The 23,084-nt window shown below is 45.2% G+C and overlaps 1 protein-coding gene across 2 annotated transcripts in view; it reads left to right on the top strand.

Moving 5' to 3' along the window:
* The window catches only part of CLSTN2 (calsyntenin 2), a 745,380-nt gene that overhangs the window by 559,232 nt on the left and 163,064 nt on the right, over nucleotides 1-23,084 (top strand). For both annotated transcript variants that reach the window (XM_042236283.2, XM_060395246.1), the window contains exons 3-5: nucleotides 4,163-4,358; nucleotides 5,721-5,929; nucleotides 12,672-12,821. In XM_042236283.2, coding sequence (XP_042092217.1) covers nucleotides 4,163-4,358; nucleotides 5,721-5,929; nucleotides 12,672-12,821 — 555 coding nt within the window. The remainder of the gene's footprint in view (nucleotides 1-4,162; nucleotides 4,359-5,720; nucleotides 5,930-12,671; nucleotides 12,822-23,084) is intronic.

Here is a 23,084-nt window from a genome sequence, read left to right as displayed (position 1 = left end):
TCTACCAACGTTCTGTACCTTTGGCTTGCTGGTAGTAAGGATGGTATAAAAAGAAAAGGAATAATGGACGGTTTTATCTTTATCTCTCTGTCGTCCTTTTCAGCCTAAGTGATTGGCTACTGCAGGGAAGAACATAGTAAGAGAGGATATGACAAGGTTCTTTGGTCACTTGCCGTCATTCTGTGTTCAATTTTGGTTTAAACAGAAAGGGTAGCCTCATGGGATTATCAGCTCCCTGCCTAGTGGATTACTCAGTTGTAGATGTCACATGCTCACCTTGCTCTCGCTGAGGTTCCTGAATCTCCTTCTCCACATCATGGGTCCACTAGAATACTCTGCTCATGGCATATCCTGACCACTAGATACGAATGGAGAGCAATGAATAGGGACCACCTCCATTGCTCAAGAAAGACTCCATTGTTCCATCAGATTTCGTTTACAAAACCCAAGTTTAAAGATAACATTATTAAGAATTTCAGTGTGGCAATAGCAGAGACTTCAACCATGCTTAGGGCCCTCTTGAGCACACAGCCCCTGAGTGCCTCTGCGGTTGCAAATCCATGAAGCTGGCCCTGCCCCATTGCTTCTACTCGGGTCTCTGCAGTCCCTTGTCCCTTCCTGCTGAAGGGCACTCCCATGTGTTCCCCCCCTGCTTGAAACTAAGTTCACTTTCCTGTGGCCTGGCTGTCTCCCTTTTTCTCTTCCTGTGATCTCAGCTCATCCATCACATCTAGCTTAGACCTCCCTGCCCAGTCTGCCCAGGTCAGGACTCTTAGTACCTCCTTCAATGCACATATCACCATCACCATCCTTGCTGACAGCAGGTGATTACCCAATTCCTTAACTTCCTCCTACACTGGACTGCTATCACCCCAGGACTAGGTAGGGTTTGATCATCACTATTTCATCAGTGCTGGGAGCATAGTTCCTAACAAATATTTATGAGATGGATGAATGGATGAATAAATGAATGAATGTTTTTGCAGCCAGAACACACGAGTCAGATGAAGAGGTGAGATCAATGAGGGTGATGTATTTCACTAGGGTGGATTCTAGTTTTTGTTCAAAGGAGGCTAAGTCCCATCTCAGTATGAGTTGGTGCAGACTAAGTGAGCATGGCATAGCCCTTGTGAACTTCACTGTCTCTTCGAGGAGGTAATGGGAACTTGAGGATTGGGTATCTTTCTGCCTTAAGGGAGGGATCCCCAACCTCTGGGCCACAGACCAATTGCCTCTTGTCAGATCAGTGGTGACACTGGATTAGAAATGGGGTGCACAATAAATGTAATGACTTGAAACATCTCCAATCTGTGGAAAAAAATCATCTTCCACGAAATCAATTCCTGGTACCAGAACCATTGGGGACCACTGCCTTAAGGTATCCAAGTTGTTTTCTTTGTGTCTCCAGGTCCAGCACAGTGCCTTGCACTTACTCAAAAAATACTGGCTCTATTGAGTTGAATTGGGCTGCATTTAGTTCCATGAAAATATGTGGCCCTGAGGTTTACTTTTCTCAGCCTCCCCTGTGTCTAGATCTCCCCCTCCTCCTTTGCCTTTTCCTCCTTCCTCTCCTTTCTTCTGGTTCAGGATTTCTGAGCCTTGAGGACTACTCTAGATGAGATCAAGTGTCTCTAACAGAGAATTGCCCTCATTTACATTCAGTTTAATTGGACTTTTCAAAGAGAAAGGATCCAATGACTCTTAGAATTGTGGCAATAGTTGGGAACTTCAGAGAATACCCTAGAACTAATCTAGGCACATTTACTGCTAGTATTCCCGTAACTGGCGTTGATCTTGAGATAGAATCTCAAGGCAGGCATGTCAGAAGTCCATCTCTTCAAACCCAGCCAATTCAGAGCAGAAATGAAACTTGAGGATGGGATGAAACCCCTTTCCCACCTTGAAGGCCGTAGGCCTAGTCTTGTCCAAGAGGCAGTGCAGTGACAGAATGGGAAGCGGTGTTCTTGTTAGAGCCTGGCCCACAAACTGTCTGTCTTGTTCATTATTCCATGACTACATTTGAGAAATGGCCAGGAGGGAATGTAGTGAAAATGGAGTGTTCATAATGAAATTGAGGATCGATAAAATAGTAAAAAACAAAAGCCTAAAGGTAAAATTGGTATTGATTAACCATCTCAGGAAACATTGTTAGTAAGAGATCAGGGCATGCTTCCTCTATGTAAAATGGGGGCTTTTTCTCCTGAGTGAGGCTTGAACAGGATTTTAGAATGTTACCGGAAGCAATTCCTGCAGTGGTCCTCTGAGAAGGCCGGCTTGGAGATGGTGCAGTGAAACAGAAAGGGTGTGGAGACAGGACTCAGCCATACCCAGGGTTTATACCAACTTTCACTGTGTGACCTTGAGCAAGCAATAGCTTCTCTGATCCTTTTTGTTGTTAATTTGTACTAATTGGTATACAATGTCTGCCTTGCAGGTTTGCTGAGATGATTAAACCAGATCACCTGGGTGGGGGCACAAAGCTGGATGCCTGGGCAGAGCAGACATGCAGTCATGTTATCCCTTCTCATGCTGTCTTCTTTGGAGCAGCTGGACAGGTGCCTGGTCACTCTGAATGTGAGGACCCCATTAAAGTATATACAGTAGGCACCTCACCCTGGTCCCAGCAGTGCAGCTGGGACAATGTCAGATCAGGGTTGGGGCATGCCAGGTAGATGCTCTCCCTACGACATCGTCTCCTGGGTGCTTTGACTGACGACACAGTTGAAACCCAGCGAGTCAACATAATTTGACTAAATCAGCTAGTAAGTAGCAAACCTGGAACATGACTCAGGCCCTTGGGCTCAAGCCTACATTTTCTTCACCAGCAGCCTGGACCCCTTGACGCCCATGTCACATGATGCTCACCCAGCTCTTTGCACTATGAATGGTCCTTCTGGACATCAACACATTGTCTCCCCAACAAGTCTGTAAGCTCCCTCAACACAGGGAGAGAATGTGTCTCAAACCTTTAGGACTTTCCAGAACACTTACTACAGGGCTCACAGTCAGGGTTCAAGAAATCAATATTTGCCAATTGAGGTAAAGAAGATATTTTCATTGCTTTATCATTTTAATGCAGAGAAAAAGGTATAATACGCATGAACCCAGCTGAGGGAGAAAAAGGCATTCATTTTACAGCGTGGTCAGTTCTTTAAGCAGATGGTTTCTCAGGCTCCACGGGGATTCTGAAATTCACATAGACTCACCTCCACTGTTGGGAGAGAAAATGGCAAGCTTGGAGTGGTGTCTGTCCCAGGCCCCAAGGAGAAGTAGTGGATGAGAGACATGAATGGGGATGCAGCAATGTGGGGTCCTTAAACCAGGAGTAAAGGACAGAGCAGAGCAGCGCTGCTCACACTGACTGAGCAAAGAGGTCACCTGGGGACCCTAATTAAGTTAGCAGAGGCAAACTGTTGTATATAGGATAAAAAACAAGGTCCTACTATAGTACAGGGAACTATATTCAATATCCTGTGATAAACTGTAATGCAAAAGAATGTATATACATATATACTTATGTATAACCAAGTCACTTGGCTATACAGCAGAAATTAACACAATATTATAAATCAACTATACTTTTAGAAAAAAGATATAATGGACATATTAAAAAAATAAAAATAAAAAAATACAGCTCCTGACTCAGGAGGTCCAGGGTCCAGGTCCTAGGAGGCTGTAATCCTAACAAGCTCCCCAGGGATGCCCAGGTCACTGCTTCACAGAGCACACTTTCAAGAATCGAGGATGTTGTCACAGAACAAAAGACAGTGAAAGCTTTGGCCTTTTTCTCCTTTCCTCTGTAGTCATTTGTCTTTTGACTGTGGTCAAATTCCTTAATCTCATACTGGGCAGAGGGCAGGCAAGAAACCTGCTAGGAAAATTGGCAAACTGGGATGAACAGCCAGCTCCCCTGCGTGATGACCACCCTCCCCACCCCCTTGCTTTTTCTGCCGGCTGCACTGGATGGGGGACATTCCGGTGTTACCATCCCGGAAAGGAACAAGCTGGACTGGCTCCCTAAAGACTGCTTCCAGCTTGACAGTTATCTGCGTGGAGGAAAATGGCCTAGGGCTTTTGGGTTTGTAAATCTGGTCCAGTCAAAGCTCTGTGTGCAGTCTGGCTGTTCTTAAGACACTTGCTGTCTCCTTCTGTCCTCCTGCAGGAGAAATCTGTGCATTCAAGATACACGGCCAGGAGTTGCCCTTTGAGGCTGTGGTGCTCAACAAGACGTCTGGAGAAGGCCGGCTCCGTGCCAAGAGCCCCATCGACTGTGAGCTGCAGAAGGAGTACACGTTCATCATCCAGGCGTATGACTGTGGCACGGGGCCCCGGGAGACAGCCTGGAAGAAATCTCACAAGTGAGTGACCTGACGGAGCTCCCTGCCTCCCTCCCCTGCCTGCCTGTCTGTTTCGATACGCATGCGCATCACTCCTTGAAGCTCCATCCTGCCAGACCAGTGGCTAGGTCCACAGGCCCCTGCAGGCATCAGCACGGGTCACTTTCTACCCCTGGAATACTCTACCCCTCTGCTTCACATGCAGACACCACGATTTTACTATCGTACTATCGGGACTAAGGTCAGTTGTCACTTCCTCTAGGAAGCTTTCTATGATCCAACCTATCCCTGCAGAACTGGTTGGGACCTTTCCCTGGATTTCTGCCAGGCCATATGCTTCTGTCTGTCACAGTGTCCTTCATTTGGGGGTTATAGAGTGTGAAAGTGGTAGTCACTCAGTTGTGTCCAACTCTTTGCAACCCCGTGGACAGGCTCCTCTGTCCATAAAATTCTCCAGGCAAGAATACTGGAGTGCATTGCTATTTTATTCTCCAGGATATCTTCCTGACCCAGGGATCAAACCCTGGCCTCCTGCATTGCAGGCAGATTCTTTAACATCTGAGCCACCAAGGAAGCCTCATTTGGGATTATAACTCTCTCAAATTGAGTCAGAGTAAGAGTGACTCAATACTTTGGCCACCTGATGCAAAGAACTGACTCATTGGAAAAGACCCTGATTCTGGGAAAGATTGAAGGCAGGAGGAAAAGGGGACAATAGGGGATGAGATGATTGGATGGCATCACCAACTTGATGAACACGAGTTTGAGCAAGGTATGGGAGTTGGTGATGGACAGGGAAGCCTGGCGTGCTACAGTCCATGGGGTCGCAAAGAGTTGGATGCAACTGAACTGAACTCAATTCTTACTGAGTGGGGTGTGAATAGACAAATGAGCTGGAGAGATGCAGGGATTCCTAACCTCCAGGATCTAATGCCTGGTGATCTGAGGTGGAGCTGATGTAATAATAATAGAAATAAAGTGCACAATAAATATAATGTGATTGAATCATCCTGAAACCATCCCCTCCCCACCCCCAGTCCATGGAAAACCTATCTTCCACGAAATTGGTCCCTGGTGCCAAAAAGCTTGGAAACCACTGAATTCTAGAGGAAATGTGTTGCCTGAAGCTGGGTAACAAGGAAGGTCAAAGAATCTGGGTCGGGGTATCTCTCTGGGGTGAATTCATCTCAAAGGATTGGGGCATGACAGGCAGAGGCATCTCAGTGGAGGCGGGGACAGGGCCTTCAGACAACAGCCACCCCAATTGTCATGATTTCTCCACTCTCTTGGCCTTGGGACCTGAGTCAGTGCCCTTGGGAAGTGCAGAAGTCTGGTGCAATTCTTTCATTACTGGCATCTCTTCCCTCCCGTGTGTTGTCCTAGGGCCGTGGTCCATATCCAGGTGAAGGACGTCAATGAGTTTGCTCCCACCTTCAAAGAGCCAGCCTACAAGGCTATCGTGACGGAGGGCAAGATCTATGACAGCATCCTGCAAGTGGAGGCCATCGACGAAGACTGCTCCCCCCAGTACAGCCAGATTTGCAACTATGAAATCGTCACAACTGATGTGCCTTTTGCCATCGACAGGAATGGTGAGTGTTCTTAGAGGACCCCAGTGGATGGGAGCAGGGAACAGCTCCACCCCTCACCCCTCTGAAAGGCTAAGTTCAGGCTCTGAATGTACTTGGCCAGATGATGCCTCCCTGCCACCCCTGATCTAGGCTCTGTACCCAGTGCTTGGATACATTCCCTGCACTAAAAGGGATGACTTCACATAATTATCAGCCCAGTCAGGTCTAAAGTAAAAGTGTTAGTCGCTCAGTTGTGTCCGACTCTTTGTGACCCAATGGACTGTAGCCTGGCAGGCTCCTCTATCCATGGAATTCTGCAGGTAAGAATATTGGAGTGGGTTCCCATTCCCAAGACCCCTTGTAAACCTCTTTAGTGAATAGTCTATAGAACTCACGATGCCGTATATCTGGATGCCGAAGACAGGTTGGTTTTCTGGTAGAATTTTCCTATTGTCATTCAAGCGTGAGCCATACCATCAACTCAGCCACATCTTAGTTTTCCATATAACAAACTGTAACATCACTTCTGCACCAAAACAGTTTGCTCCCAAAGAGACGCTAAAAAAACAGGTGGAGATTTTGGAAACACCTTCTAAGCTGTAGATTTTCTAATCTATAGGAATCTTTAAAGTTCTTGCCAATTTTGTTTGGTTTTTGTTTTGTTTTTTAATTTTTATTATGGTTGCTTTATGATGTTGCATTAGTCTCTGCTGTACAGCAAAGTGAATCCCCTGCCCGTGTACATACATCCCCTCTTTTTTAGATTTCCTTCTCGTTTAGGTCAGAGCGTTGAGCAGAGTCCCCTGTGCTATACAGCAGGCTCTCATCAGTTATCTGTTTTATACATAGTGGTGTAAATATATCAATCCCAATCTCCCAGTATATCCCACCCTCCCTTCCCCCCTTGGTATCCATACATTTGTTCTCTGCATTTGTGCCTCTATTTCTGCTTTGCAAATAGTTTATCTGTGTCATTTTTCTAGGTTCCGCATATATGAATTAATATGCAGTATTTGTTTTTCTCTTTCTGACTTACTTCACTCTGTATAACAGTCTCTAGGTCCATCCGTGTCTTTGCAAACAGCGCAGTTCCGTCACTTTTGTGGTTGAGTAATATTCCATCGTATATAGTGCCACATCATCTATATCCATTCTTGCCAATGTTTTTTTTACAATTTCCACCCTAGTTGGAATGAGGAATGAAAGACATGTCCCACTATACCCCAATCTCAAACTAAACTTAGAAAGCCATTTGAATATTTCCCCATCAGCATTATTTTAAAAACTCATTCCAGTATAAACACCATAAGCAGAGGCCCAGGCAGCTCAGCCTACTTCAACTCTCAATAATTTGATGTCAATCAAATGATAATTATTTGCCAACTACATTGTTTCATTATTAGCACGAGTGTGTGGTTATATGTATATTATCCTCATTTTATTTCAAACAGGATTTAACTGCTCAAAGATGTAAACTTTGTATAACCTGAGGTTCATCCACTCTGTCAGTGTTTATTAAGTGCCAGGCATAGTTTGGAAACTGGGAATAGAGAGAGTAGGGAAGTCATAGCATAAGCGGGCCTGCTCACATGGAGCTTACCATGTAGCAAAAAAAAAAAAACCCAACTAGAAAGGCAGCATCAGGGATGAAGGTGGTGCACAAAGCTTGCCCTGAACCGGACCGAGGGGTAGGCAGTGACTTAGCCCTGAGCCTCCTGGTAGCCAGTGCCTAGAGGGAAATACCATCACCTGCTTGCAAATCTTCGGCACTTCCCAGGCTTCCTGATGTTGAGACCAGGGAGAAACATACCCTGTAACAGAGTGCTCTGCATCCTGGGAACTGTTACAGATTCCCTCATCCTTGGCATCCTGGAATTTATCATCTGTCTCGAAAGATGAAACCAATATTCATAAAGCAGATAACGTGATAATAGAGACGTTTCCTTATAAGATGCTCAAAAACATGGCCAGTGTCCATCACACACCTGGGCATCACTCACTAGAGGTTAATTCTGTGGGACACAAAATCAGTGCATGAGAAAATGAAGGAGAAACTACTGTACTGTAATTAAAGTTTGGCTCAGGTTTAAGAAGCAGGTAATTTAATGAAATGTAGAGCCTGCCAGAACTGCTCTGGATAGCTTTTCCTACAAGGCCCTGTGGCGTAGCTGATCTGTCCCCACCGCACACACACGCAGGCACTCGCACCCCACTGTATAAAATATAGAGTAACGCTTTGTATTTTTCTGGTCTCCTGTGGTCAGCTGTGCAGTCTATGACTCTGAGAGCTCTGGAACTGGGGGAGTGACGAGTCCTTGCTATAGAGCTGGACTGGATGGGAGGAGGACATCCAGAATGAGTGGTCAAGCTGCCCTTGGCCTCCTGCCTTAGTTCTGGAGAGCCGCAGCCCTGGGAGAGAGGAGATGCTAATTCCTTTATCAGAGGGTAAACTGCCCCAGCCACGAAGATAATTACTCACCTTGATGAGCCATTTCACTAACATATGCCAATTTATTTCCCTGGCTGTCTCATTAAAAGTGAGTAATGGTCCTTCGCCAGGCCTCTGCCTCCAACGTTGGTTTACAGCCTGAGATGTAGAGGAAAGCGGGCACTCCCAGGGATTGTGGGCCCTTGATGGTAAGGTTTACAAAAGCAGTTCTCCAGTAATGAAGGCAGGACCTCAGGGCAGACGGAGAAGCAGCTCCCATTCTAATGAGCTTTCCAGTTGGCCCTTATCCATCATTTCTCCCAGCGACCTTCCCAGCTCCTTGAAGAAGTTCTTCACATGCACATTAGAAAAAGTACTGCTGAATTGGGGTCCACTCATTCAGGCCCCAGGACTTTAGGGAGATGGTTCTGGGGCCCTCCCACCTGCCAGACTCTTTGCTTGTGGGGGAAAGAAGGGAAACAAGGCATCAGGGAGGACAGATGACATTACATGGAAGTGATTTGACCAGTCTGAAAGCAAGAATCAACCTCTTCCACCCAGGGGTCCTCGGCCTCCCTTCCCTTGAACTCTTCCCCTGAGAGATCATGGCAGTAGCAGTGAGGCCTCGAGGAGAGGCAGTGCCTGTGGATGGTGTTAACAGGGTACCTGGCATGGAGAGTGTTCCACTCCTAACACCATGACTATCAGATACTTGCCTGGGTGACTCGGACATGAAGGTTACTCACTCCCCATGGATTTTCAAGCTGAAATTATGAGCAGGTAACCAAGTTGGTGGCACTGCCACCTCTTGGGATATTCTGGATCCATTTCAGATGCCTTCCGGGCCCCCTGTATCTTCTAGTACTTGACTAGTCTCTCTCAGATTGGTAGGTCCTAGAGCCTCACTTTTGTTGAACTGATGGAAAAACTGATTCCTAAAGAGTAAAGAGCTGGCAGAATGGGGACTGGAGCCAGGTCCCCTGAATGTTGATCCCAAAGCTTTTTCACCAGTGATATTATCACTGTCCTCAGTGATATTTGACTGGAATGTATGACAATGGTATTTAAGTTCAAAAATACCAAGGTTCGTCTCAATCCTCTGCCCACCACTGTGAGAGAGAGGGGAAGAAGGAGATCCTTGATGAATTACTTAAACTTGATATCAGATCTTCATTGTAAAATGGGAATTAAATACTGTGCCTGAAGGACTTCCCTGGTGGTCTAGTTATTTAAAGAATCAGCCTTCCAGTGCCGGAGACACAGGTTCAATCCCTGATCAGGGAACTAAGATCCCACATGTTGTGGGGCAGCTAATCCTGCATAGCGCAACTGGAGAAGCCCACATCAGCCACAAGTAGAGAAAGCCTGAGCACCACAGTAAAGACCCAGCACAGCCGAAATAGACAAACAAATACTGTGCCTGTGTGAGAGGGCGGATCTCACAAGGCATTCCTCAGACTCGACACAGAGCAAGCACTCAACCAGGGTTGGGGAGGACCGCACGGGGAGGACCGCACAGGGAGGTGCAGGGCTCACCAGGACACCCGCCTCAACTCAGCAGGCTTTCGTACCTTTCAAGCGGTGGTTGGTTTCATACAGCCTCCACTGAGCCCTCCACAGGCTGCCCTGGAGAGTCAGGGCCCTTGGCCATCTAAGAGTGAGGTGTGAGCCCAAGTCTGCTTACCTTCAAGTACGTGGACATACTTCCCTTCCACCTGAATAGAAGAGGAGGAACTGCAAGCCCCTGGTGGGAAACTGGGCAGCCTAGAAAAGTATGAAGTCACTTTTGTAATCCCACCAAAGAGAACTACCACTGACATTTTGCCAGCACTTTTTCCATGAAGTTTTGAAACAAAAGTAAGGCCACACTTTCCCTTTTTCACTTATCATTTAATTGCATGGATTTTCTCTATCCATAAAGCAGTTAATAATTAATACTTTACTGTGAAAAGCAGTCCATCTAAGCAGCTATTCAGGCTTAGCTTGTCTCCTGACAATTGGGCATCCAGTTTTTTTATTCTTTTTCAATGTTTTAATAATAAATAATGCTTAGATGAACATATTTGTTGGTTTGCAATTTGTATCATTTTCCTGGAGTAAGTTTTTAGATGTGAAATTGCTTGGCCAAAAGGTATGAGCAGTTGCAAAGTGACCAACCTGTGTAGCTTTCCAAAATGGCTGCCCCAGTTTAAATTCCGACAGAAGGAGGGTGTAGATCAGTGCGCTTGTCTCACTGAATCCACTGCCCCAGCTGAGTTTTCAAAAAATACTTTCGCTGTGACACATGGTAGATACTGATAGTTCTTTGAGAGTTAGCTTCCCAGGTTCATTTGGAACAGAGAAATACACACAGAGATCAGTGCTCACCTAGGGTAGCTGTGGACTCAGGTCTCCTGAGAAGATGCCACTAGGAGAAATCATTAACAAGTTGGGAGAATAATAACAACTGTCACAAAAGCAAAAGGATGGTTTTTTGTGATCTTAAAAAAAAATTTTTTTTAAGTGTGACTTAGCCAAATACAACCCTTCCCCCACAACCATTGGCAACATTATTATACTCTCATGTTTATCTAATGCTCCAAATCCTATCCTCTGAAACCCATTCTCCCTTGTGTGAAACTGGTGGTGGTGGAGAAAGTGAGTTGGTTTCTCAGACAGTTTCATTAAGACTTCTTACTCAAGTGGAGCTGCGGTAAATTGAGCCAAATATTGTGATCTTGAGTGTTTATTTTTCTCCCACAATCAATAGTGTTGGTCTGCTGAATGTCACACGGCCTATAAACCCTGAGCCTTCCCCTTCTACGAGGTGTATCTTTTGAGAGCCATTTAACTTTAAAGAAAGAGAAAGTTAAAACATTTTGTTCAAAATTCAATTTGATGTTGCTGAAGCATATTCTCATGGTCCTATTACAGTGCTTCCACCTGGCAGAAGTACTCCCTTGTGATGCCTATAACCATGAACTAGTTTGTTAACAGAAGCCACAGAGAATGTTACCAACCCCACACTGAGCCGTTTCACGCATGTGCAGGGCCCCAAGCTGAGACTGAAATAAATATATACCTGAGTCACACAGTCAGAGAGAACAGTCTAGTAGTTGCCAAGGGGGAAGGGGTGTGGGGGAGGAAAGGACTGGGAGTTCAGGATGAGCAGATGCAAACCCGGACATGTAGGATAGATAACAACACGGTCCTAGTGTATAGCATGGGGAACTATATTCAATATCCTTGATAAGCCATAATGGAAAAGAGCATGCAAAAGAATATGTATGTATAACTAAGTCACTTTGCTGAACAGCAGAAATTAACACAACATTACAAATCAACTATACTTTAATAATTTTTTTAATTCAACAAAGTTACACAGAAATTGTGTACCTGAGTCAGTGATTCCATGTTTGTGTATTTGCTTGTTGATTTGTTTTTTAATTTTCATCTTCTTGATTTTGCGTCTAGCAAAGGATGATGGTATCATTTGAGTTCTAATTTGCTGTCAACTCTAATTTTCATTGGAAAAGAAAAGCCAGAATGAAATTATTCTTCTGAAAGAAAGACTTTAATCTCTGGGAATCAAACAGTTAAAAGAATTAAATGCACATCAGGCCTTGATTCATTTTTGAAACCAAAATTGTATTTCAGCAAAAATAATCAAATAAAAGTTTGCTCATTAATTGTCAAATATTTCTGAACCATTGTATCTAACCCACGGGAACAAAAACACACAAATGGCTCAGAAACAATATCTGATCTCTCTTGGAGAAGAAAAATGTCTTTGCCACCGGGGCAAGGAATCTATTATTCTGTGTAGCTTTCAGAAGAGAGGTCACACGTCTTCTCTTATTGATTTTACTTCCTATTTGGTAGCAAAATAATGTGAGAAGAGGCAGCGCATGTTCCTGGCGAAGAGCCCAGATGTTAAAAAATAAATACATGTTGAGAAGTTTCTGAATTCCATCTTTTTCCCAGAGATTTCCTGTAACATAAGCACACGACACCCTGTATCGGGGACGTAGCCATGTGGGCGCAGTTTTGGGTGGTATTTTGACAACCCCATACTGAATACAACCAGCTGGGTTCCAGATGTGTGCACAGAATTCCCTGCCAGTTCTGTCCCACAGCTGGAGTGGCTCCAGCCAGCAGTTCCTAGGCCTCTGCCACTAAGGCTCAAGCAGGCCACATGTGGAAGCCACGCTCCTTACGTGTCCTGGCTTTTATAAAGAGATAGGAAAAGGGGACATTTTATTCTGGTGAAGGCTGGAGGAGGGCAGAAGGGATTTTGAAGAACTGCAACGTGGTTCACTTGATCTGAAATTATTTTCAATGTCTCTGTGTCCTCAGGCAACGTCAGAAACACGGAGAAGCTGAGCTATGACAAGCAGCACCAGTATGAGATCCTAGTAACCGCCTATGACTGTGGACAGAAGCCCGCAGCGCAGGACACCCTGGTGCAGGTGGACGTCAAGCCAGTTTGCAAGCCTGGCTGGCAAGGTGGGCCTGCTCTTGTCAGTCTTGTCGGCTGAAGGCAGCTTTGCCATGTGTCTCGGAGGGGCTGCACCTGCCTTCTGATCATCACAGTGTATCACTAGAGGAGTTTGTAAAGCATAGGCACTCTGCTGTGAGAAATGGAGTAGCCTATTTGTTCTCGCAAATCCTGGGTGATATATTACCCACATTGTACAGCTCAGAATGTCCAAGGCAACTCGTCTAACTCATGTGCCCAGTTTGTCCAGGGTGCCCTTTCTCAAGTCTTATGACATCTTCCAATCAATAGTAATTATCCCACAGTGCTCAGGAGAAAGTGCTGGAAAGCCTACATGCTGCTAGGGCATTTCAAGTTTTGATCATCACTCAGCAGCCGGGGAAGGTTGTGTGTTCCTTGGGCTTGCACGGAGGGCATACAGGCAGAGGTTGGAGAGCCAGAATACAGCCTCTGCGTTAGCAGGTTTCTAAACATTCAGAAAACGAAGATCATAGCATCCAGCCCCATCACTTCATGGGAAATAGATGGGGAAACAGTAGAAACAGTGTCAGACTTTATTTTGGGGGGCTCCAAAATCACTGCAGATGGTGATTGCAGCCATGAAATTAAAAGATGCTTACTCCTTGGAAGAAAGGTTATGAGCAACCTAGACAGTATGTTCAAAAGCAGAGACATTACTTTGCCGACTAAAGTCCATCTAGTCAAGGCTACGGTTTTTCCTGTGGTCATGTATGAATGTGAGAGTTGGACTGTGAAGAAGGCTGAGTGCCAAAGAATTGATGCTTTTGAACTGTGGTGTTGGAGAAGACTCTTGAGGGTCCCTTGGACTGCAAGGAGATCTAACCAGTCCATTCTGAAGGAGATCAGCCCTGGAATTTCTTTGGAGGGAATGATGCTAAAGCTGAAACTCCAGTACTTTGGCCACCTGATGTGAAGAGTTGACTCATTGGAAAAGACTCTGGTGCTGGGAGAGATTGAGGGCAGGAGGAGAAGGGGACAACAGAGGATGAGATGGCTGGATCACATCACCTACTCAATGGACGTGAGTCTGAGTGAACTCCAGGCGTTAGTGATGGACAGGGAGATCTGGTGTGCTGCGATTCATGGGGTCGCAGAGTCAGACACAACTGAGCGACTGAACTGAACTGAACTGAAACTATTGGCTCTGGCAGTGGAGACACAATGGCCTTAGATGGATGTGGATTTTTGTTTACCTCTTTTAGGATGCAAAGATAGAAGGTTCAGCTTACTCTTAGGTGATGGAGATATAGCAATGAACTAAGGAGAAATAAGGATGGGAAGGCCAGCACAGAGAAGGCGCTCACAGAGGACTGAACAGTGTATGGAGTAGCAAGAGTTCTAGTGGTAACATCAGTAGTTCTACTGCCTGGGCAGGGATGCTGGAGTCATCTCTGTGCTGCCATTTGGTCGCTGCTGCTGCTGCAGCTTCTGCTTGCTGATAACTCATGGTGTTCCATGGACTTCTCTGCCTTTGTCTGTTGCCTTCCCTTCATATGTCTTTAAAGTCCCTGTTACATACTACCTCTTTCTCTATCTATGTTCTCTGTATCTTTCATTGTTCAGCTTCCTGGTCCCATCAGTTAGTCAGTTCAGTCACTCAGTCATGTCTGACTCTTTGCAACCCCATGGACTGCAGCATGCCAGCCTTCCCTGTCCATCACCATCTCCCAGAGTTTACTCAAACATCACCGTCCATGGAGCCAGTGATGCCATCCAACCATCTCATCCTCTGTCAGCCCCTTCTCCTCCCACTTTCAATCTTTCCCAGCATCGGGTCTTTTGCAATGAGTCAGTTCTTCACATCAGGTGGCCAGAATATTGGAGTTTCAGCTTCATTATCAGTTGTTTCAATGAATATTGAGGACTGATCTTTAGGATGGACTGGTTGGATCTCCTTGCAGTCCGAGGGACACTCAAGAGTCTCTCCAACACCACAGTTCAAAAGCATCAGTTCTTCTGTGCGCAGCTTTCTTTAGAGTCCAACTCTCACATACATACATGACTACTGGAAAAACCATAGCTTTGACTAGATGGACTTTTGTCAGTAAAGTAATAGCTCTGCATTTTAATATGCTATCTAGGTTTGTCATAGCTTCTCTTCCAAGGAGCAAGTGCCTTTTAATTTCATGGCTGCAGTCACCATCTGCAGTGATTTTGGAGCCCAAGAATATAATGTATCTCACTGTTTCCGTTATTTCCCCATCTACTTGCCATGGAGTGATGGGACCGGATGCCATGATCTTCATTTTCTGAATGTTGAGTTTTAAGCCAACTTTCTCACTCTCCTCCTTCACTTTCATCAAGAGGCTCTTTAGAAGAAACAAAAAAAGAGGTTCTTTAGTTCCTCTTCACTTTCTTCCATGAGGGTAATATCATCTGCATATCTAAAGTTATTGATATTTCTCCAAGCAATCTTGATTCCAGCTTGTGCTTCATCCAGCCTGGCATTTCACTGATATACTCTGCATATAAGTGAATTAAGCAGGGTGACAATATACAGCCTTGACGTACTTCTTTCCCAATTTGGAACCAATCTGTTGTTCCATGTCCAGTTCTAACTGTTGCTTCTTGACCTGCATACAGATTTCTCAGGAGTCAGGTGAGGTGGTCTGGTATTCCCATCTCTTTAAGAATTTTTCATAGTTTTTTGTGATGCACACAGTCAAAGGCTTTGGTGTAGTCAATAAAGCAGAAATAGATGTTTTATTGGAATTTTCTTGCTTTTTTGATGATCCAACGGATGTTGGCAATTTGATCTCTGGTTTCTCTGCCTTTTCGAAATCCAGCTTGAACATCAAGAAGTTCACAGTTCATGTACTATGGAAGCCTGGCTTGGAGAATTTTGAGCATTACTTTGCTAGTGTGTGAGATGAGTGCAATTGTGCATTAATCTGAGCATTCTTTGGCATTGCCTTTCTTTGGGATTGGAATGAAAACTGACCTTTTCCAATCCTGTGGCCACTGCTGTGTTTTCCATATTTTCTGGCATATTGACTGCAGCACTTTAACAACATCATCTCTTAGGATTTGAAATAGCTCAAGTGGAATTCCATCACCTCCTCTAGTTTTGTTCATAGTGATGCTTCCTAAGGCCCACTTGACTTCACATTCCAGTATGTCTGGCTCTAGGTAAGTGATCACACCATCATGGTTACCTCGGTCATGAAGATCTTTTTTGTACAGTTCTATGTATTCTTGCCTCCTTTCCTTAACATCTTCTGTTTCTGTTAGATCTGTACCATTTCTGTCCTTTATTGTGCCCATCTTTGCATGAAATGTTCCCTTGGTGTCTCTAATTTTCTTGAAGAGATCTCTAGTCTTTCCCATTCTATTATTTTCCTCTATTGCTTTGCACTGATCACTGAGGAAGGCTTTCTTATCTCCTATTGCTATTCTTTGGAACTCTGCATTCAAATGGATATATCTTTCCTTTCCTCCTTTGCATTTAGCTTCTCTTCTTTTCTCAGCCATTTGTAAGGCCTTCTCAAACAACCATTTTGCCTTTTTGAATTTCTTTTTCTTGGAGATGGTCTTGATCACTGCCTCCTGTACAATGTCATGAACCTCTGTCCCTAGTTCTTCAGGCACACAGTCTATCAGATCTAATCCGTTGAATCTATTTGTCACTTCCACTCTGTAATCCTAAGAGATTTGATTTAGGTCATACCTGAATGGTCTAGTGGTTTTCCCTACTTTCTTCAATTTAAGTCTGAATTTCGCAATAAGGAGTTCATGATCTGAGCCACAGTCACTATTCTATCCACAGTAGATAGGATGCTGAATGATGAACTCCCCAGGTTGGTAGGTGCCCAATATGCTATGGGAGATCAGTGGAGAAATAACTCCTGAAAGAATGGAGACAGAGCCAAAGCAAAAACAACATCCAGTTTTGGATGTGAATGGTGATAGAAGTAATGTCTAATGCTGTACAGAGCAGTACTGCATAGGAATCTGGAATGTTAGGTCTGTGAATCAAGGCAAATTGGAAGTGGTCAAACAGGAGATGGCAAGAGTGAACATCAACATTTTAGGAAACAGTGAACTAAAATGGACTGGAATGGGTGAATTGAACTAGATGACCATTATACCTACTACTGTGGGCAAGAATCCCTTATAAGAAATGGAGTAGCCTTCATAGTCAACAAAAGAATCCAAAATGCAGTACTTGGATGCAGTTTCAAAAATGACAAAATGATCTCTTCATTTCCAAGGCAAACTATTCAATATCACAGTAATCTAAGTCTATGCCCCAGCCAGTAATACTGAATAAGCTGAAGTCCAACGGTTCTATGAAGACCTATAAGACCTTCTAGAACTAACACCCAAAACAGATGTCCTTTGTCCTTTTCATTATAGGGGACTAGAATGCAAAAGTAGGAAGTCAAGAGATAACCTGGAGTAACAGAAAAATTTGGCCTTGGCATACAAAACAAAGCAGGTCAAAGGTTAATAGAGTTTTTCCAAGAGAATGCACTAGTCCCATCACTTCATGGCAAATTGATGGGGGAAAATGGAAACAGTGGCAGATTTTATTTTCTTATGCTACAAAATCACTAAGGACAGTGCCTGCAGCCATGAAATTAAAAGATGCTTGCTCCTTGGTAGAAAAGCTATGACAAACCTAGACAACACATTATAAAGCACTTTGCCAACAAAGATTCATATAGTCAAACTATGGTTTTTCCAGTAATCATGTATGGATGTGAAAGTTGGACCATAAAGAAGGCTGAGCCACTGAAGAATTGATGCTTTTGAACTGTGGTGCTAGAGAAGACTCTGAAAGTCTCTTGGACTCCAAGTAGATGAAACCAGTCAATCCTAAAGGACGGCAACCATGAATATTCATTGGAAGGACTGATGCTGAAACTGAAGCTCCAATCCTTTGGCCACCTGATGCAAAGAGCCGACTTGCTGGGAAAGACCCTGATGCTGGGAAAGATTGAGGGCAAGAGGAGAAGGGGACAACAGAGGATGAGATGGTTGGATGGCATCACTGACTCAATAGACATGAGTTTGAGCAAGCTCTAGGAGATGATGAAGGACAGGGAAGTCTGGTGTGCTGTAGTCCATGGGGTTGCAAAGAGTCAGACATGACCTGGTAACTGAACAACAACGGAAAGGGTGTGATTAGCTGTGTTTTTCATTCATGTCCCTATCAGGCAGGCTGATGCCAGACCACTGGTCAGACTTTGAATGGCTGCCTTTTAGTCAGGCATTCAGTCTTAATCCAGTTCAGCTGCCCAGACTGGCAGGACCTCTGATTGTCCCCTGCACAACTTTGTCTCCCTTAATCTTGAAGCTAGAAAGATGGGAGGGGTAATTAAATCCACCCTTAGAGAAAGCCAGAATAATTAGCTCTTGAACAAAGTTTGTTGTTTTTTAGTTACTCACTTGTGTCTGACTCTTTTGCGACCCCACAGATTGTAGCCCCAGAGAAGGCGATGGCACCCCACTCCAGTACTTGCCTGGAAAATCCCATGGGCAGAGGAGCCTGGTAGGCTGCTGTCCATGGGGTCGCAAAGAGTCAGACACGATGGAGCAACTTCACTTTCACTTTTCACTCTCATGCATTGGAGAAGGCAATGGCAACCCACTCCAGTGTTCTTGCTTGGAGAATCCCAGGGACGGGGGAGCCTGATGGGCTGCCGTCTATGGGGTCGCACAGAGCCAGACACTACTGAAGTGACTTAGCAGCAGCAGCAGACTGTTGCCCACCAGGCTCTTCTGTCTGTAGGGTTTCCCAGGCAAGAATACTGGATTGGGTGGCCATTTCCTTCTCCAGGGGGTCTTCCCGACCCAGAGATCGAACCCCCACGCCTCCTGCATTGGCAGGCGGATTCTTTGCCACTGAGCCCCAAGGGCAGCCTTTTTGAACAAAGTGAAAAAGATGAAATGCTGAGTAAGAGGAGACACAGGTGAGATATATGAGATGTAAAGAGCACGGTGGGTCATCTCAGTGTCCATCTAGTTAGGATCAAGCCAGAGGCAGAGAAAAGCGTAGAAACTAGAGTGGGAAACTGTGTTCCCAACCTCAGGAGGCCTGAGCTCTGGTTGAGTGTAATTCACCAGACCATTAGGATCCTGAGGACAGGATTCTGTCGCTCCTGTTCACAGTAGAATTTCTCAGGTTTAACACATGTCTGGCCCCAGTGGTAGGTAATTAAGAAATAGGCCTTGAATGAATGAATGAGTGAATGGAAAGCTATTTGAGTAAAGAATTTGCCTTGTTTTGTTCTGACATGTAATAACTGGCCCCAGTGAAAGTCTTGCTTTTGAAAAGAAAGCCTAGAGAGAATATAAAAGCTTTCTAAGCCTGGACCACGTTCCCAATGGGATTTTAAGAGAGGAAAGCAAAACCCAAAGCCATATCTGGAGAATGATCCCAATCTGTTTTGTCTTTGATAAATGAGATACCTACAGATTTGGACCACATTTTTGTACTTAAATTTAAATGTAATTTCCAAACAGAGTTTGTACTTATTTCAGTGTTCAATGTATGCAAAGTAAAACATGTTGATAATGTTTGTTCTGTATATGAAAAATGCGTGGGGCCCCTACCTTGGGGCACAAGGCTATTTTCCACTCTTGACAATGAGGCCAAGAAGGCAAGGATGCCGTCCATTTGTTGGTGTGTCTGCAGCGCCCAGCACAGGGCCAGGCACAAGGCAGGTGATTGGCAAGTGTTGAGCGGATGAATGAATGATGGAAAATGTGACTTTGTGTGGAACAAAGACAAGAAGGAAGCAGCACCTCCCTGTATCACTTCACCATGCCAGGCAAAGTGATGTAAACAGGTGTAACATTAGGACCAATGACCTGATGATGGCTCCCTGCCTGAGTCTGCCAGCTGTGGGTGGCTGATGATGATTCTGCATCATTCCCCTCTTCCCTCAAGCTTACTTGCTGTAGACAGCATTTAGTCTGTCTCCCCAGTCATCACCCCAGCAGGCTAACAGATCACAGATAGGCGCTCCTGGTTCTCTGATATGCGTGGCAGTGGTCAAAGTCAAAATGCTTTCCTGGAATTCCTAAACCAGCTCCCAGACCGAGAGCAGAATCTTCCCTCCTTCCACCGTACTGGCCCACTTTACTCCTCCACGGGGGCAAACTCCACCCTCCACTTGGGGCCAGTTCTCGCTTCTACTGGCTAGGACTGCCTGGGAACTGGAAGTGCTCCTTCCTCCAGGGAAGAGCATCACCACTAGTCCCAGATATGTCTCTTGTCTAGCCCCTTCTCCCAGCTTTGTAGAGCAAACTGGAGTGAGCCGTGTTTTACTGGGTTGGTTTTGTTTTGTTTTACTGATCGCAGATGAAGCAGGCTGTCCCTCACTGGGGGAGGCCTTCAGTTCTTAGGGGGGAGGGCTGACTCTTCCTGAGGCAGATGTAAGGGTGAAGGCTGCACTGTAGGAGGCTATTCAGGGCACAGTGGGCAGTATCAGGAAGCCAGTCTGGCTTGTGGAGTGGGTAGGGACTAGGGAGAAATGGGGAATGAGTTTGGAGAGATCAGGCGAAGGGGAGGGTTGACAGTCAAGATTTTGGATGCTGTGATCGTGAGGAGCTGCGATGATCCCCAAGCCCTTGGGGCCCAGTTCTGAGTGAGGTTTCTCCAGATATGTGCCAGGCGTAACTGCCCAGTAGAACAGGCTCCTTCCTGGACTGGCTTCTGGCAAGCAGCAAGAGCCACCAAACAAACACAGTTTCAGTTCAGTTCAGTTGCTCAGTCGTGTCTAACTCTTTGCGACCCCATGAATCGCAGCACGCCAGGCCTCCCTGTTCATCACCAACTCCTGGAGTTCACTCAAATTCACGTCCATCGAGTCAGTGATGCCATCCAGCCATCTCATCCTCTGTCGTCCCCTTCTCCTCCTGCCCCCAATCCCTCCCAGCATCAGAGTCTTTTCCAATGAGTCAACTCTTCGCATGAGGTGGCCAAAGTGCTGGATTTCAGCTTTAGCATCATTCCTTCCAAAGAAATCCCAGGGCTGATCTCCTTCAGAATGGACTGGTTGGATCTCCTTGCAGTCCAAGGGACTCTCAAGAGTCTGTTCCAACACCACAGTTTAAAAGCATCGATACTTTGGTGCTCAGCTTTCTTCATAGTCCAACTCTCACATCCATACATGACCACAGGAAAAACCATAGCCTTGACTAGATGGACCTTAGTCGGCAAAGTAATGTCTCTGCTTTTGAATATGCTATCTAGGTTGATCATAGCTTTCCTTCCAAGGAGTAAGCGTCTTTTAATTTCATGGCTGCAGTCACCATCTGCAGTGATTTTGGAGCCCCCAAAAATAAAGCCTGACACTGTTTCCACTGTTTCCCCATCTATTTCCCATGAAGTGATGGGACCGGATGCCATGATCTTCGTTTTCTGAATGTTGAGCTTTAAGCCAACTTTTTCACTCTCCTCTTTCACTCTCATCAAGAGGCTTTTTAGTTCCTCTTCACTTTCTGCCATAAGGGTGGTGTCATCTGCATATCTGAGGTGATTGATATTTCTCCCAGCAATCTTGATTCCAGCTTGTATTTCTTCCAGTCCAACGTTTCTCATGATGTACTCTGCATATAAGTTAAATAAGCAGGGTGACAATATACAGCCTTGATGTACTCCTTTTCCTATTTGGAACCAGTCTGTTGTTCCATTTCCAGTTCTAACTGTTCCTTTCTGACCTGCATACAGATTTCTCAGGAGGCAGGTCAGGTGGTCTGGTATTCCCATCTCTCTCAGAATTTTCCACAGTTTATTGTGATCCACACAGTCAAAGGCTTTGGCATAGTCAATAAAGCAGAAATAGATGTTTTTCTGGAACTCTCTTGCGTTTTCCATGATCCAGCGGATGTTGGCAATTTGATCTCTGGTTCCTCTGCCTTTTCTAAAACCAGCTTGAACATCAGGGAGTTCACAGTTCACGTATTGCTGAAGGCTGGCTTGGAGAATTCTGAGCATTACTTTACTAGCATGTGAGATGAGTGCAATTGTGTGGTAGTTAGAGCCTTCTTTGGCATTGCCTTTCTTTGGGATTGGAATGAAAACTGACCTTTTCCAGTCCTGTGGCCACTGCTGAGTTTTCCAAATTTGCTGGCATATTGAGTGCAGCACTTTCACAGCATCATCCTTCAGGATTTGAAACAGCTAACTGGAATGCCATCACCTCTACTAGCTTTGTTCGTAGTGATGCCTTCTAAGGCCCACTTGACTTCACATTCCAGGATGTCTGGCTCTAGGTGAGTGATCACACCATCATGATTATCCAGGTCGTGAAGATCTTTTTTGTACAGTTCTGTGTATTCTTGCCACCTCTTCTTAATATCTGTTGCTTCTGTTAGGTCCATACCATTTCTGTCCTTTATTGAGCCCATCTTTGCATGAAATGTTCCCTTGGTATCTCTAATTTTCTTGAAGAGATCTCTAGTCTTTCTCATTCTGTTATTTTCCTCTATTTCTTTGCATTGATCGCTGAAGAAGGCTTTCTTATCTCTTGCTATTCTGTGGAATTCTGCATTCAGATGCTTATATCTTTCTTTTTCTCCCTTGCTTTTCGCTTCTCTTCTTTTCACAGCTATTTTTATTTGGCAGTTCAAATTCTTGTACCTGTTCTAAGTCATTTCCCTCCAGGCAGGAGGGGACTACAGCATAGTGAAAGCAATCCATCATGCTCAGAGCCCTCTGTCTCCCCTGGACCACTCTCTCCCAATCAGCCCTTGAAGCCTTGCTGTACTTAGCGTCTCCCCAGGAGCTATCCTGGGGAAGCCAGGGACCTGCTCACAGTTAGAGCCCTCCCTTCCTCCCAGAGCCCAGTGATGCCCTAGGGCACTGGACCATTTATCCATCACCATAACCCCTTCTGGGAATGTAGTGCTGCAACTTTCCCCAGGTGACGCTGGACTTAGCCAGCTGTGTATGAAGGACCTCCCACCCCCGGCTTTGCTGCCACCTACCTTATAGACTTTGGCTGAGGCATCATCTGCTTGGGCTACCGTATTCCATTCTCTGACTTTCTTCTGTGGGTGAATCTTGTCTTCCCAGAAATGATATGGGTTCTGTCTGTGGGACTTCCCACAGACACTCACTGGATTTTCCAGCCATCACCTAAATGTAAACTGGCTTACCACCATCACTCACCAGTGGCAGAGCGAGACTTATCAGAGGCTCAGTTGACAGCAAGGGAGGAAGGCTTGGCATCCAGAAATGACCCTAGGATACCAGGGGCATGTGTCTTGCTCTTTTTTGTCTGTTCTGCTGTATTCTG

Source organism: Ovis aries, chromosome 1 (assembly GCF_016772045.2).
Source record: "Ovis aries strain OAR_USU_Benz2616 breed Rambouillet chromosome 1, ARS-UI_Ramb_v3.0, whole genome shotgun sequence".
NCBI classification, from domain to species: Eukaryota; Metazoa; Chordata; class Mammalia; order Artiodactyla; family Bovidae; genus Ovis; species Ovis aries.
This window is presented reverse-complemented; position numbering and strand designations above follow the sequence as displayed.